Raw genomic sequence first — 13,386 nt, forward strand, 5'->3', positions numbered from 1 at the left:
TTGGAAAATGAAGCCTGCTTTCCATAGGCTTGAATTTGCTTCCAGCGTCTTTGATACCACCACAGAGTAGTTTGTGACCTGCTAAGTGAGTAAGTGTGAACGTGCCTAGACTACACAATTGAAGATGATGGTCATTTTCTGTGCAGCCTGTTCAAATAATGAACACTTTAAAACAATTTGCATGCCCCCAATGCAATCTCTCTTATTTTCGTTTTGAGAGATAAGAAAAGTAAATCTGTTGTGTGCTCATCTCTATTTTTAACCAGCAAGGGGAATATAACTGCTTGTGTCCCAAAGTAAAAACCAGAAACAAACTTCCGTCTCTTTTCTAATGAGAGAATAAGATGTTTTGGGTAGGAGAGGCAAAAAATTCACCTGAGAGGACCTCGCAGTGTGTCTTCTTGGAGACTAGACATTGAGAGCCTGCAGCACAGCACAAATAGGGACAAACCTTTATGTATTTTTGTAGTCTGTTTCTCAAGAGGAACTTTGAATTCCTATGGAGGCCAAGTGTTATGGGGGCTCAGGGAAAGGGACTCTTGTTTATAATTTCTGGGTTACAATGTAAAGGAAAAAGAGCCAGATAAGCACTGTCCTCACCACTTCTGATGTCTCTTGTTACAGAACAGAGTGAAACTGCTTGAAACGATAACCAAGGAACATGAACAGTACAGTGCCAACGTCAACCAGTTTCAGTCGTGGCTGAATGGTGTGACAGAAAGATTAAACTGCTGCATTGGAGAAGAAACCAAGTCTTCAGCAGAGGACAAGTTAAAGGCACTGAAGGTCCTTGAACAATATAACTCTAAAAAGGAGTTAAGACTGTGTGTTTTTCATGCCTGTATGTGTTGCTCAAAGGATGTACTTGAGAAAAGAATTATGCAAACTAGATAAGATGGTAATTTTAACATAGGCTAGGGCAGAAGAGTTGTATCAGGTCCTAGAACTCATAGTACGTATGGTTCTCCCAACTCTAGCATGAGTCACAAACTGGTCTGTTTTGTTTTTCTTAAAGCCTGATCTTCTAAGGTTATGTGATTCTTTGAAAATATTGTCCTTTAAAGTTGTTTAAATAAATGGTATTTGGTAAACATGATCCAAATAGACCCTAAAGGTTCACAGATTTTGAGAGTTTAGAGCTGGTGATGAAAATACCAGTTTTGAGAACAATATCCATTTTTTGGTGCCATTACTTCAACTATTTAGCTTTAAAATCTCTGAGATCTAACTATTAATATTTCTCTAGTATCTGCAGCTCCTGTTTTCTTTGTCAGGGACCTCAGGTGACAAGCATTTATGAAAATCAAGCCAATATTTTCAGAATCATGGCAGTTAGTATTACTCAGAAATCAGTAAAATTATCAATATTGGCTTCTGGTCACTTGAAAAAAGATATATTTTTAAATAAGAAGTGAAGAGCAAAGTACATATAACCAGGAGAGGTAGTCTTTTTTCTTACTGCTTTTTCCCCAACTTCCCATTCCTGCAGATAATCTTTATTTAACTTATTTTTGCAGGAAATTGCAAAAGACATTAGAAGTGGTGGAAAGAAATGGAAGCACCTTGAAAATCAGTGTGCAGAGGTGACTGAGAATACCTCTCCACTCGGAGCTGTGAGATTGAAGGATGAACTTGAAAAGCTAAGAAAAGCCTTGGAGAAGTTGAAACTGCTAAGTAGTGAGGAGGAGGAGAGATTGCTCAAGATCCAACAGTCAGAAAGTGCCTATAAGTACCAAGCCAGACAATTAGAAGCAGACATCCAGGAGCTGAGAAAAGATCTACAGAGACTAGAAAATGACTTAAACCCTGGGGAAGGGGAAAAGACTGAAGATGAGCTTGTAACTCTGTGGAGAAAATGCAATGTAAGTTGTTACCTTTCGTACAGAGGATCAAGTGCAGCCCTAGACTGAACATTTATAGTGACATCCAACAGGTGCCTGTCCCATTGGTTAAAAGTGATAAGGAAGGAATATGAATGTACATGAAACAGACTGAGGAAAATGTGACTAGCAACAGTGGAATCAACTGCCCCGGCCTTCATCTCACGCTGCACAGGGGGAGCAGGGTGGGAGGATGTGTCGGAGTTTGTGTCTAGAGTTCAAAGGGACCATATGCAAAAAGAGCACAATACAGAGCAAACAACACAATTTGCTCCACTTAAAAAGAAGGAAATGAATGCCTCACTGTATATATAAATACATACAAACATATACAGACATAAACACATTTCTGGGGTATTTGGTAAGACCATTTTTACATTATATCCTTCATCTGTGTAAGATGAGTATCTGTATTCCTTTACTGGCAGACACATCGTCATGACTAAGAAGTCCCAAGATTGAAACAATCCAGTATTTACACCAAAATCAATGTCGCAAAAAATGAGTGCAAAAAAATTCATCACACATAAAGTAGATAAGAATCTTTACCACTCATTTCCTCTCAAGGGCTGGTTTTGCATTTATTATCTGTTCTCAAAATGCCTTTCATTGCTGTTTGTATGTCTAGAACTCAGCAGGACTAGCTGGGAAAAGTATATGCAAAAAGGATCCACAAAATTTAGACTGGTTCAATCCAGCTACATTTGCATGAGTTTTAGTTGTTTTGTTTCCCTGAGTCACCCTAGAATTAACGTTCTGCATATGTGAGTCTTTGAGAAGGATCTGTTCATGCAAACAGACGCTGCTAAGACTGCTCCAAAAATGCATCTCATGTTATATACTACAATCAGCAAACTGAAACTGGGCCTGTCTGTGATTCACTCTGTTTAAGCAGTGAACCCTGGAGATCAAATGCAGAGGCTGGACAGTGTGAGGAGAGGAGAGAGCCTGCTGGAACAAAACTGTTCCTGATAATGTTTTCTGTCTTAGCAAAGTCCACCCGTTCCTTACGACTAGGAAAAAAACCACTGAAAGGGGACTTGTGCATACCCTGAGAGACAGTCTTACTTCTTTATTTCATGTGTCAGACACTACTTAATGTGTAATTTGTTCATTATTTTTATGACTAAGGCTACAAGAGCAGCTCTGGCTGCAGAAGAGTCAAAGGTTGAGAGGCTGAAGGCTCAGCTTAAGGAACTGCTACGGTTTTCCCAAGATGTGCAGCCACACGCTGAGAGCGTTGTCTCTGCAATACAGCAGTATCAAAGGTACTGGGAAGTCTGATTATGGTGGGGGGGTGGGGGAAGTCTTCTCTCAGACATTGAAGGGATTGACAGGGGCCTAAGAAAAAAGTGATATGCCATCCAGTTGTACATGATGGGTAGAATTGAAAAGCTTTTGCTAATTACATCCACCTCCATGTTCAGTAAAGCTGTAATTTCAGCCATTTGCTGGGAGCTGTAGGCTGCTGGTCATTTTCAAGCAGTGATCTTGCATCATTGAAATTGTGTATGGTTTGAAGGAAATTAGATTGTTGGCAGCTAATTTGATCTTATTAGCATTTTATAATAATAATTTGTGTATTTTGCTTGTCTTTCATGACAGCAACTAGAAAATCAGGACAGGAGCTGTGGTAGTAAACGGTTCAGAAGAATTATGGCCCTCCCTTGTTGAGTTTGTTGTGGTGACTCATCAGCCTTAGGAATTATTTGGCAGAGTTTATTCTCCTTCTCCTGGCAGCTTATGTGCACATTCCTGTTTTCAACTTGCCTTGGGTTGGAAACTCTGAAAGTTTAGCCTCTCCCCAGACTTCAGTGTTTCCGTTTCCAGGCTGCCTGGAATCAGGAAGTAAAGAAGCTGCAGCAAATTTGCAAACCAGAAGAAAGGATCTTTTTTTTTTAAGGGGAAAAAAAAAGGTTAGTTCTTTTCCTGTATCCAAGCTTATTTCCCTCTGTCCAGTGCACAGTATGCTGTCCTGCTGAAAGGGTTATAGGTCATTATGGGAAACTATTTCAGTTTAAAAACTAGCAAAGAGGAGCAGAGAAGGCAGGGAACTTGTCTCTTCGTAGAAAATGGCAGCTGCTCTTTTGCCAGCTTCTCTCCAAAGCTTCTTTGGAAGTCTGGCAGCTTCACACTGAGCCTGGCAGGGGCAGCAGAGCAAATGGCAGAGGATGTGTAAAGTCGAGACTTTCTATTTGCGGAGCTTTTGGCCTCTGCAGTCTTGCCTTTGTTTAGCTCCGTCATGTCCCAGTGACAGAGGTAAGATTGTTGTTTCTGTTTTTAGAGAAAGGTAGTATTGATCCTGATTGACACTGCTCTCACCTGCCTGTCTTGTGAATTTGCAGGACACTGTTCCCATATGAATATAGATTTTGGACTGTGTTTTGCCATATCAGGCAGGATTCTGCAGATTGGGAGGTCAGGAAAGCTGAGAAAAACAGGAGGCAGCTGCATGGGGTGTGTCACTGATGGGCCTTGTTACTCAGCTGTGTTTTGGATAAGCCTTTATAAGAGAAGCCTGGATATTTATTGAATGCTTGCTGATTTTAATTTTTTTTCAATATATATACGCACTTAATATAACTGTGCATGTATGTGGTTACATATTCATAAATACAAAGCTTTAATCAGAATCACCTATATGTATTAATAGGTAGATAGTTCAAGTGGTTCTGCAAAATTTAAAATAATGTTTCTGAAATAAAAATGTATTTTCCACATTTTTGTGGGTAACATAGGGTGATCGAAGACTTCTTAATATAATTTTTTTAAAGGAACAAAGACTCTATAATATGTAAAACAATACAGGCAACTGCAGTTACATTCTAGACACTCTTAGCTTGTTCCTTCGCTCGGTAACTTAGACTGCTCTGATAATATGATTTGTTACATCACCCTGGTGATAGCAGCCAAGAAAGGTCATAAACATGGGTAGACTGCTGGCTACCAGAAAGGCAAAGTAATTCCTGATACACAGTTGCACAAGAGACAAATGTGTCTTACAGCATCTAAATAAAGTTTTGTCAGATGTCTTTGACTGACAGAGCAGCTGTTGGTGTCCAACACTAGGCTCAGAGAGTAAAAAAGACTGAGGCTTTTGTGTTGGATATGGTTTACACATGAGTATTGTGTTAATTCATGCCTTGGTGAATAGGATGTTTGGACTTGGATTTCTTCATAATCCTTCCCTTGGTTGTCCCTTTATCCTTGCAGTGTAAAAGGCAAGACTTCTAAAATGAGCACTGATACAGAGACCCAACTGAGAAGACTCTTCCAAAATCCCCTGCAAAATTTTGAACAGTGGAAGCCATCGGTCCAGATACTCCTGGAGACTCCAGAGCCAGCACTGGCTCACATTGAGGTAGCAAACCTGTTACTAAGTTCAGAAAGGGTACTGGGTTTGCGTTTGACCAAGCCTGCATAGAGCTGCCAGTCAGCCGCAGCTGGAAGGGTCTTTCCAGTATGGCAGGAAAACCCACAGTACAGATGGAGGTCTTTACTTAGTTCTGGCTGTAGCACCTTGTCTTACTTTCTGCCCTCCATTTGTTTATCTGGAGTTGTCAGCTGAGTAGGCTGCATTAAATTGTTAGATATCTTTGACAATGATGATCATATTGTTTAGCATTAGGCCAGATCTCCCCAGGTGGGAAGTCTGTAGACTCTGTTAAGAACTGTGTAGTGATATAGTCATGGGATTATAATGCACAATTTCTGCATGTGCCCAGCAAGGTGTGTTTGTTCTTTTGTCATCCCTGTGATCTTCAGACTAAATGTGTCTGTGAACAGGGATGGAATTTATCCTCAGGATGAGCATTCAAGCTGTCCTTTCTGTTGGTTGTTTAGGCCTCTCCTCTGCACAGACAACTCTTTCCATAGTACAGCTTTCCTCTATTTCTGTTCACAAAATGGATGCAGCCCTGGTGCCTCTAACATTATCAGGAAGACTTTTCCTTTAACTGGGCACTGTCCAGGTACCTTCTGTTACCCCTTGTTGGCCCAGCATGCTGTTTTTACTTGACTTTGTCATACTGCTTTGGTTGTGTGACTTGTGTGAGAATAATATGATTGTATGGTTTTTATTTTTTTGGTAAGATTTCACTGGAAGGATTTTTCTCCTTTAGGCTGCTCTAGCTGAAAGCTCCCAGTTCAAAGAGAAGTTCATGACATTACAGCTGAAGAAGGATTTGCTAAACAATGTCCTCGGTGAGGAAAAAGCGGAGTCTTTCCTTCAAGAAGTAGCTGAAGCTTCAAAGGAGAGAGAAATTCTACACAAAAGTCTGCTGCAAAGCAAGAGCAAACTCCAGGTGAACTACAAAACCCATATACTGTCTTTGCCTGTGACAATGGTCAATTCTTTACTAAGCCAGTTTTACAGATATAAATTTAGTACTAACCAGCCCAATCCCTTTTTCTAGGTTGATCAAATATTCAAATAAATTTGTGGTCTGTTGCGTAGTATAGCTTGGTGTTTGTTCTGAACATGAGGTGGACATTGACAAAAGATAATGCCAAGGGATATATGTTGAATGCTGGATCTTTTTTCTTCTTTCTCCATCTAGAATTTGATATTGCAACACAAGAACTTTGATGCTGGTTTTGCACCCTTGCAGAAGAAATTATCTACCATCAAAGCCAAATTAGATCTAGAGAAGGAACCACGGCCTGACCTCTTGGGTAAAAAGACACAGCTCCAGAGACTCCAGGTACATTACGGTATTGCTCGTCTGTGTGATCCTCAACTAATTGTGGTCTTGTTTGTTTATATTGTCATATTTTATTAGCATTAGGAATTCAGTACCTGTCGCTTCAATTGATTGTGTGTTAGATAATTTCATTTGGTCCAGTTTATGTCATGGAGTAAATGAAATTAAAGCAAGGTAGATGAAGCACTGGCAAACAACTTGAGAGAAGGAACAAGCAGCTGGAAGCTGTTAGTAGCACACCTTCTTGGGCTAGTTTTATTGCTAAAGAAAATGTATTCTGATACTTCCCCCTGGGAGTGAAATTGCACAAGATAACCTGACCCAATCTAACTTCCTCCAAAGGAGTTCCCATTGTTCCACCTCCTTTTGCATCAACCCCCTTTCCACTCTTTACCTTGTCACAGCTTTGACAGATGCTTGATTTGCTCCATGGGCTGATTCATCTGGCCAAGATAAGAAAAAAAATAATAATAAAAAAAAAATTTCCTTTTGGTTAGTGTTTTGAACTGGTTCAGAGTCCAAGATGCAGAGCCTGTTCAAGGCATGCAGTGGTATTACATACCTGGGAGAGAGCAGAGAAGAGCAGGAGGGAAAGAGAGAGGGGATGTGTCTCTGCCATGGTGAGTTGTGGTGATCCAGCGATACTGTGCCACTTTGTCCTTGTTGAACACAGGGATGTTATCACCATGGCTCTTTGTAGTACTTAGCTGGTTATACTATGTATCCTTTGACAGCTTCTCAGCAACTTACCTTGTTTGTTATCTGCTAGTAACATGTAAGGGCATCCAACTGGTTTTTTTCAGAAACATTTACTCCTAGACATCAAAATAACTAATTTTCTTAGTGATTTCTTAGTGCTTGCTGATGGGTTTTTTGTCCTCACACTGCCAAATGTAGCTACCTTTAGTGTATGTTTTGGGGAGGTCCATGCCATATCTAGCACCCTACCCATATCGAATCTGTCTTTTCCTCTGCAGATGATCCAAGATGACTTGGCGGAACTTGCGATTCACATGGAGGAGGTAGAGAAGCTTGTTCAGTCAAATACCACACACAGGCATGAAATGAACCAACTTTCATCTGACTCTCAGGCCTTGAAAAGATCACTGGAGGTAACATAAAGAAGAGTTCTTAGTTGCCTGAGGAGTTGTTAGTTGCCACTATTTAAAAATGTTTAAAAAATCTTTGAGCTTATGACATTAAATGCTTTGACTGACAGATACTTTCATTGCAAGGGAAGAAGGCACTGAATTCCTATGACTTTGATAATTCTTCCAGGATTTTCTGATTATCTGTCATGTGATTTGCCTTTGGGATAGGATACCATCCACACAGATTTTATCACGGATTTTATGTGTATATAAATTTTTTCTGGAGCAGGCCTGAGACTTCTGACCAAAAGACCTCATAGTTATATTATCATGGTGGTGCTTGTACTTCACAGATTCCTGGATAAGGGTTTTGTACCAAAGTGTTTGATTTTTTTTTTATAGCTTCGTGACCTAAAAGTTGATGAGAGAAAAGTGCTGTAATTTCATAAATACTTGTTTTGTGCTGAGGAAATCTGTAGCTTGTAAAGATACCTATAAACTGACCTTCTGAAACAGTCTCAGAAGAAGAGCTTATTAAGTTACCTTAGTTATGCAGTTCACTATAAAATTACATATGTTGAAATGCTACCCAAATATGCACTGTGGAATTCTAGTTTCAATCTGAATAATCCCATTTATCACTGAATTGGACTTTTGCCAGAAAAGTCTGTACAGTCATTTCTGATTCAGGGAGTGTAAGATGTACAAAAAATCCAAACATGCATATAGTCTTTATTCTGTTTCAGTGAAGGAAGGGAGCTATTGTAGTTCTTAATGTCCCCCCGTGTGGTTGAATTCAGGCCTGCAGGAGCTTGAAAGGTGTTTTCCACACTACTGGTGCCAAAGGACAGTTTTTTGTCTCTTGTTACCAGCTGTTTTTTTCCTCTTTGCCCATGAGATTCTGTGCCCATCATAGTGTTAGACCCAGTAAAGACACTTCTTTTTGTCTGTTTTTAGTTGCTGACATATTTTTATAATTTGTAGATGATGATACAGCAGAGTGAGGACCACGTTCAGAAGCACTGGGCATATAATGACAAACTGTCGGACCTCCAGCAGTGGATCACAGTAACCACGGAGAAGATTGATTCCTACCAGGATGCTGATGGAGAGCAGAACATCGAGGGCAGGATAGAAGACCTTGAGGTGAGAAAATCATCTTAGTTTAAGATGTTAATTATTCACTTTGCAGCATTCAGACATTGAGAATGGGGGTTTCTAGTGAGGATTTCCTGGTTTGGGAGAGTAGTGATGGTTTGTTCCTCCTGTGATAACTATTCGTTGCTGCTGCCTTCCTGCTTTGCCCTCTGTTGTGGGACATGGAGCTAGGTAAAAGACAAGAGCAATGAAAAATGGCTAAAACTGTTGAGATGGATAAAGTATTATCAAAGGATAGGTGGTTTTAAAAAGAGCTCTACCTGTCAGGGTGATCTCCCTGGACAATACCTGCCTTTGCCTGTGTGTAATCATCGATACATTGAACATTACTGCCATTTTAGCCAGCTTTAGACTTTGTTGAACTGAGCTGTTCCAAAGCTGCCAGCTTTTCCCTGAATAGCAGTACTTTGGGTGCTAGAGTTGCTCTGGTAGGTTACTTCAGCTGGCAGCTTTTGTCTTCCTATGGGAAACTAAAAGATCTCATGGGAAGGTTACGGAAGGAGGTGCATTGACAACTTGCACCCTTTAAGTTTTGCCATCAGCTCTTTGACCTGCATTGGCTCTTTGCAAGAATCCACAGCGTATTTTTTTTCCCGCTAGGTATGTTCTAGCTAGTGCCAACAGAACCAGCATAGTCCTGGACTGAACATGGCCTTCAGTCTGACATAGCCTCTGCTTTACCCAGGATACCTAGAAGTAATTGTAAGGCTGTGCGTTTCAGAGATGGCTAGCTGAGTTTCCAGATAAGGAGATCCAGCTGCACCTTGTGGAAGCTCATGGCCAGATGGTCATGGAGAATTCTTCTCCAGAGGAAACTGCCCATGTCCAGGCAGAGCTGGATCAGCTGAAGGAGTCATGGAAATCACTTAAGGAGATGGCAACTGGGTAAGTGTTCATGTAGATCTACCTCATCTCCCTTCCATGGGATGCTCTTTACTGCTATATGACCAGACACAAGTGATGCTGTATGCTTTGTGCTGTGAAAGTGAACAGCCATGTTACAATGCTAGAAGCAGGATGAGATTTTATTTAATACTTTGTAAACTGAAAATTGCTACTTTCAAGAAAACTATTTTAGAGAATCCATGAGCCAGAGTCTTTGAATCTGCCTTTACCTCATGCTTGGAGTAGGCAGTGTCCTCTTAGGACCCGGCTTACCCTTGCATTGTCAGTCCGTGTTGGAGGAAATTGGGCATAGACTAAGTGATTTCTGCTGTTCTGTCTCACCTTCCTCTTCTCCTTGCTTTCTTATCTGGAGATACCTTCCAGGAGGGTATATCTGCAATGGGACTTGTGCCTTTTGCAAACTTGCAGAAGTATAAGCAGAGCTAAAATCCTCACTTAGCTGGGAAATGAAGACTTAATTTATTTGGCCTCCACTGTGCAGTGTCAAACTATTGCTCATATTTGCTAGTCTGTGCTAAAATTTAATACTGTGTTGCATGCACGATTATATTTGTATATAGTGGCAAAATAGGCATAAAAATGAAATTACTAACTTGAGGAAGGCTTGATTGTACTGCCTCCTGTTAATAGAAAGGAAGGTATATTGTCAAGATAATATTTTTATTCCCCTGAATAAAAGAAAACAAAACACTTGGAAATGTTAGAACCAGGGTACTGGTGCTGCTTTGAGACACTCCTGTCTTGCTCTTATTTAGCTAAAAAGATGTTGGGAATAACTTGTAATAGTAATAGTGCTAGTAATAGTAATAACAGTATAATAATAATAATAGTGCTGTTTCACTAGAGCTGTTCTCCATAGCCCCAGTCAAAATATGAATGTCTTACCATTAGATGTTCCACTGCACTGATGTCTCTGGTTTTGTGTTTTCAAGTCTTCTTAAAAAGTGGCAGTTAGATAGACCAGTGGCTGATAAGAAGAAAAGAGCACTTGTGGACAGCAGATGGATGTCTAGACCTGCCTTCCGTCTTTTAAATGTAGATCCCAACCATAAGCAGGTGAGATGGGTATCTGCCTTCATATCAGCTTCACAAGAACGATTTTATTGCCTTGATCTGATATTATGGGTTACAAAGTTGGAGGTTAAGATCTTGCAATCGGGCCTTCAGAGGAAACATCTGACATAACGGTAAAGGGGTTTTTGTTGCTATTGTTCTGTAACCTAGGAGAAGATGGGAGAAAGGCAAAACACAAGCAGCCAATTGAAGCTCCTACACAACTTTGAAGAGTGGCTACTAGGAGAAAACACTGAACTGACCAAAATTCTTGCTGGGACTCCATCTTCTACAGAGGAAATTAAGGCACACCAGAGCAAACTTGAGGTTAGTGCTCAGTAAGTGAAGAGGGAGACAAAGATTGCAACAAGTGAAAGTTCTTTCAGAACTAAAAAAACCCCCAACAACCAAACCCAAACAACAACAACAACCAAAAAAACCCAAACCACCTCACGAACTAAGCAACCCCAAACCCTTAAAAAATCCCCAAAGAACAAACAGACAAAAAATTCAAACGCTCTACTCTCTGCTTTAGAAGACTCTAGAGTAGATGAAGCTCAGAAATTTAAGACAAATTTCGTCTCTTCTACTAAGAAAGGTCTGCCAGAGGCAGAGTGGTAGAAGGAAGGGAGCACCTGGCATCTACCTGTTGGGCTGGACATTTCCAGTGTGGGATGGTAAAGGTGTTCATTGAAAGAAACTGATTAAAATCAGTGTCTGGTATTTGGCCTCACTCTGAGTATGGCCAGATGCAATGGCAATGGAAGCTGTAAGAAATATAACAAACAGAAATATCCAAGGTTGCAGGAGTCCTGCAGATTAACCTTTGGTATCATTTCAGACCAAAAAAGCAATAACAAAAATAAATGTGCTATTCCAGAGTACCCAGTAGTTTGATTTAGTACCACTGTTTTTTGGAATGCTAGTTTAAAAATTGGAGCCTTCTGTAATTCTGAGTTGCTGCTGACCTTCTGTTCGCCTGCAGGAGCTGCGGTCTCATGTGCCTGATGGTCAGCGTCAATTTGAGGATCTTCTTCATCTTCATTCTGTCATTGGAAATTCTGAAGATCTGGAGGACCTGCGTTACCGATGGATGCTCTACAAATCTAAACTGAAAGAGTCCCTGAGTTTGCCAGTAGGTGACAACTTACAATTCATTGGTGACCTCTGCCATTGCTCTTTTATGTTGCTTCACATTGCTAGTCTTAATTCAACATTACACATGTTAATTACTTAAAGCAGTTGTGTGCCATCTTTTTCCCTTTGTAAGCAACGCTCAAAATATTTCTCAAAATGGAAGTTTCAAAACAGAATGACAATTGGCTGTTGTCAAAGAAGGATGAAGTTTGGGACTGAGAGGTATTTGTGTGTGGGAATAGTCTGGATATATGCCTAGTTCTAGGTACGTGGATTTCTATTTTTTTGCCCTTTCTCCACACAACATTCTCTATTGATTTTTTATTTTGACAGTTCCTTCAGTAAGAATGTATTTGCTGTTCGTTATTTGTGTCTCCTGCTCTGAGACAGAGTGATCAGAATAGTCACTGACTCAAAGTAACTGTGCACAGAAGGACCTAGTCCTTTTCGAAACTCTCTTTATGGGCTAATGATTTGGAATGAAATAAAAAGGAGGTTTATTAGTGCAAGAACCAAATTATTAAAGAAGTTACCAAGTTCTTGTATATAAGATATGCTAAGGATGGCAGAATTCATAAGATATTCCAGGGCATGCTGAAGATCTTCCCATGTTCTTAGCATAAACATATATAATTATTAATTAATACTTTTCTTGCTAAACTACTCACATTTTGTGCTCAACTTCAAGCTACCGTAAGCAGAGGATTAGATTTTACAGGTTTGCTTACTTTCTGTATGCAAGTGCTTTGTAAGGTATCTGAACTCAAACACCTAAAATTTGAGACATTTGAAAAATTTCTGCCTTGGAAACCTTGTCTTTGAATCCAAAGCTTATTTAGAACACAAATTCTTTGAAGTGCATGGAAGGTAAGCATGACCTCTATCAATAAAGAGTTATATTTCTGAGAATTGTTTGCTGTTGATTGTAATGACTTACACTTTGTTAACCAAAACCTTCTGTAAGCATAAATATGGTCAATAGGTGTCAGTAAAGTCAAAGCAATTGCTGGGAGAACTGCTCATCAGATTCAAATAGTCAAGAACCTAAAACCATGTCATCTTTCTGCCTAAGGGGTGTTAAAAAGATCATTAAAAAAAATCTCCTGCTGGTTCACTCTACCCAGGTGATCACAAATTTGAAAGAAACATCCCCTGTGAGGTGAATACTCATTTATAGGCTCCACTGGGATCTTAAGTTTATGCTTTTTTTTTTTTTGCTTTTTTTTTTTTTCTTTTAAACAGATTCCTGGATCTTGGGAAGAACCAGACAGATTCAGAAAGGTATGACAGTTTCCTATCACTGGCTAAAAAATGTTCAATCAGACATTTTGCAGAAAATGATTTTAAAGTTTTCTAAAGAGTCTTGAGATTAATTTGCTTATTAGGAGCCACTCTTAAAGAAGTTGTTGATTTTCTCCAGATTTTAAGAGGAAAGATATTACAGAGTTTTTACTCTTG

At 39.8% G+C, this 13,386-nt stretch overlaps 1 protein-coding gene across 2 annotated transcripts in view; it reads left to right on the top strand.

Annotated features, from left to right (window-relative positions):
• Positions 1 to 13,386, top strand: part of SYNE3 (spectrin repeat containing nuclear envelope family member 3) — a 67,142-nt gene that overhangs the window by 30,519 nt on the left and 23,237 nt on the right. For both annotated transcript variants that reach the window (XM_027637913.1, XM_027637912.1), the window contains exons 5-17: positions 625 to 786; positions 1,518 to 1,862; positions 3,012 to 3,148; positions 5,094 to 5,241; positions 6,002 to 6,184; positions 6,440 to 6,583; positions 7,561 to 7,695; positions 8,659 to 8,820; positions 9,554 to 9,717; positions 10,671 to 10,794; positions 10,963 to 11,118; positions 11,777 to 11,926; positions 13,171 to 13,209. In XM_027637913.1, coding sequence (XP_027493714.1) covers positions 625 to 786; positions 1,518 to 1,862; positions 3,012 to 3,148; positions 5,094 to 5,241; positions 6,002 to 6,184; positions 6,440 to 6,583; positions 7,561 to 7,695; positions 8,659 to 8,820; positions 9,554 to 9,717; positions 10,671 to 10,794; positions 10,963 to 11,118; positions 11,777 to 11,926; positions 13,171 to 13,209 — 2,049 coding nt within the window. The remainder of the gene's footprint in view (positions 1 to 624; positions 787 to 1,517; positions 1,863 to 3,011; positions 3,149 to 5,093; positions 5,242 to 6,001; positions 6,185 to 6,439; positions 6,584 to 7,560; positions 7,696 to 8,658; positions 8,821 to 9,553; positions 9,718 to 10,670; positions 10,795 to 10,962; positions 11,119 to 11,776; positions 11,927 to 13,170; positions 13,210 to 13,386) is intronic.

This window comes from Corapipo altera, unplaced genomic scaffold (assembly GCF_003945725.1).
Source record: "Corapipo altera isolate COAL_440 unplaced genomic scaffold, ASM394572v1 23, whole genome shotgun sequence".
Classification (NCBI taxonomy): domain Eukaryota; kingdom Metazoa; phylum Chordata; class Aves; order Passeriformes; family Pipridae; genus Corapipo; species Corapipo altera.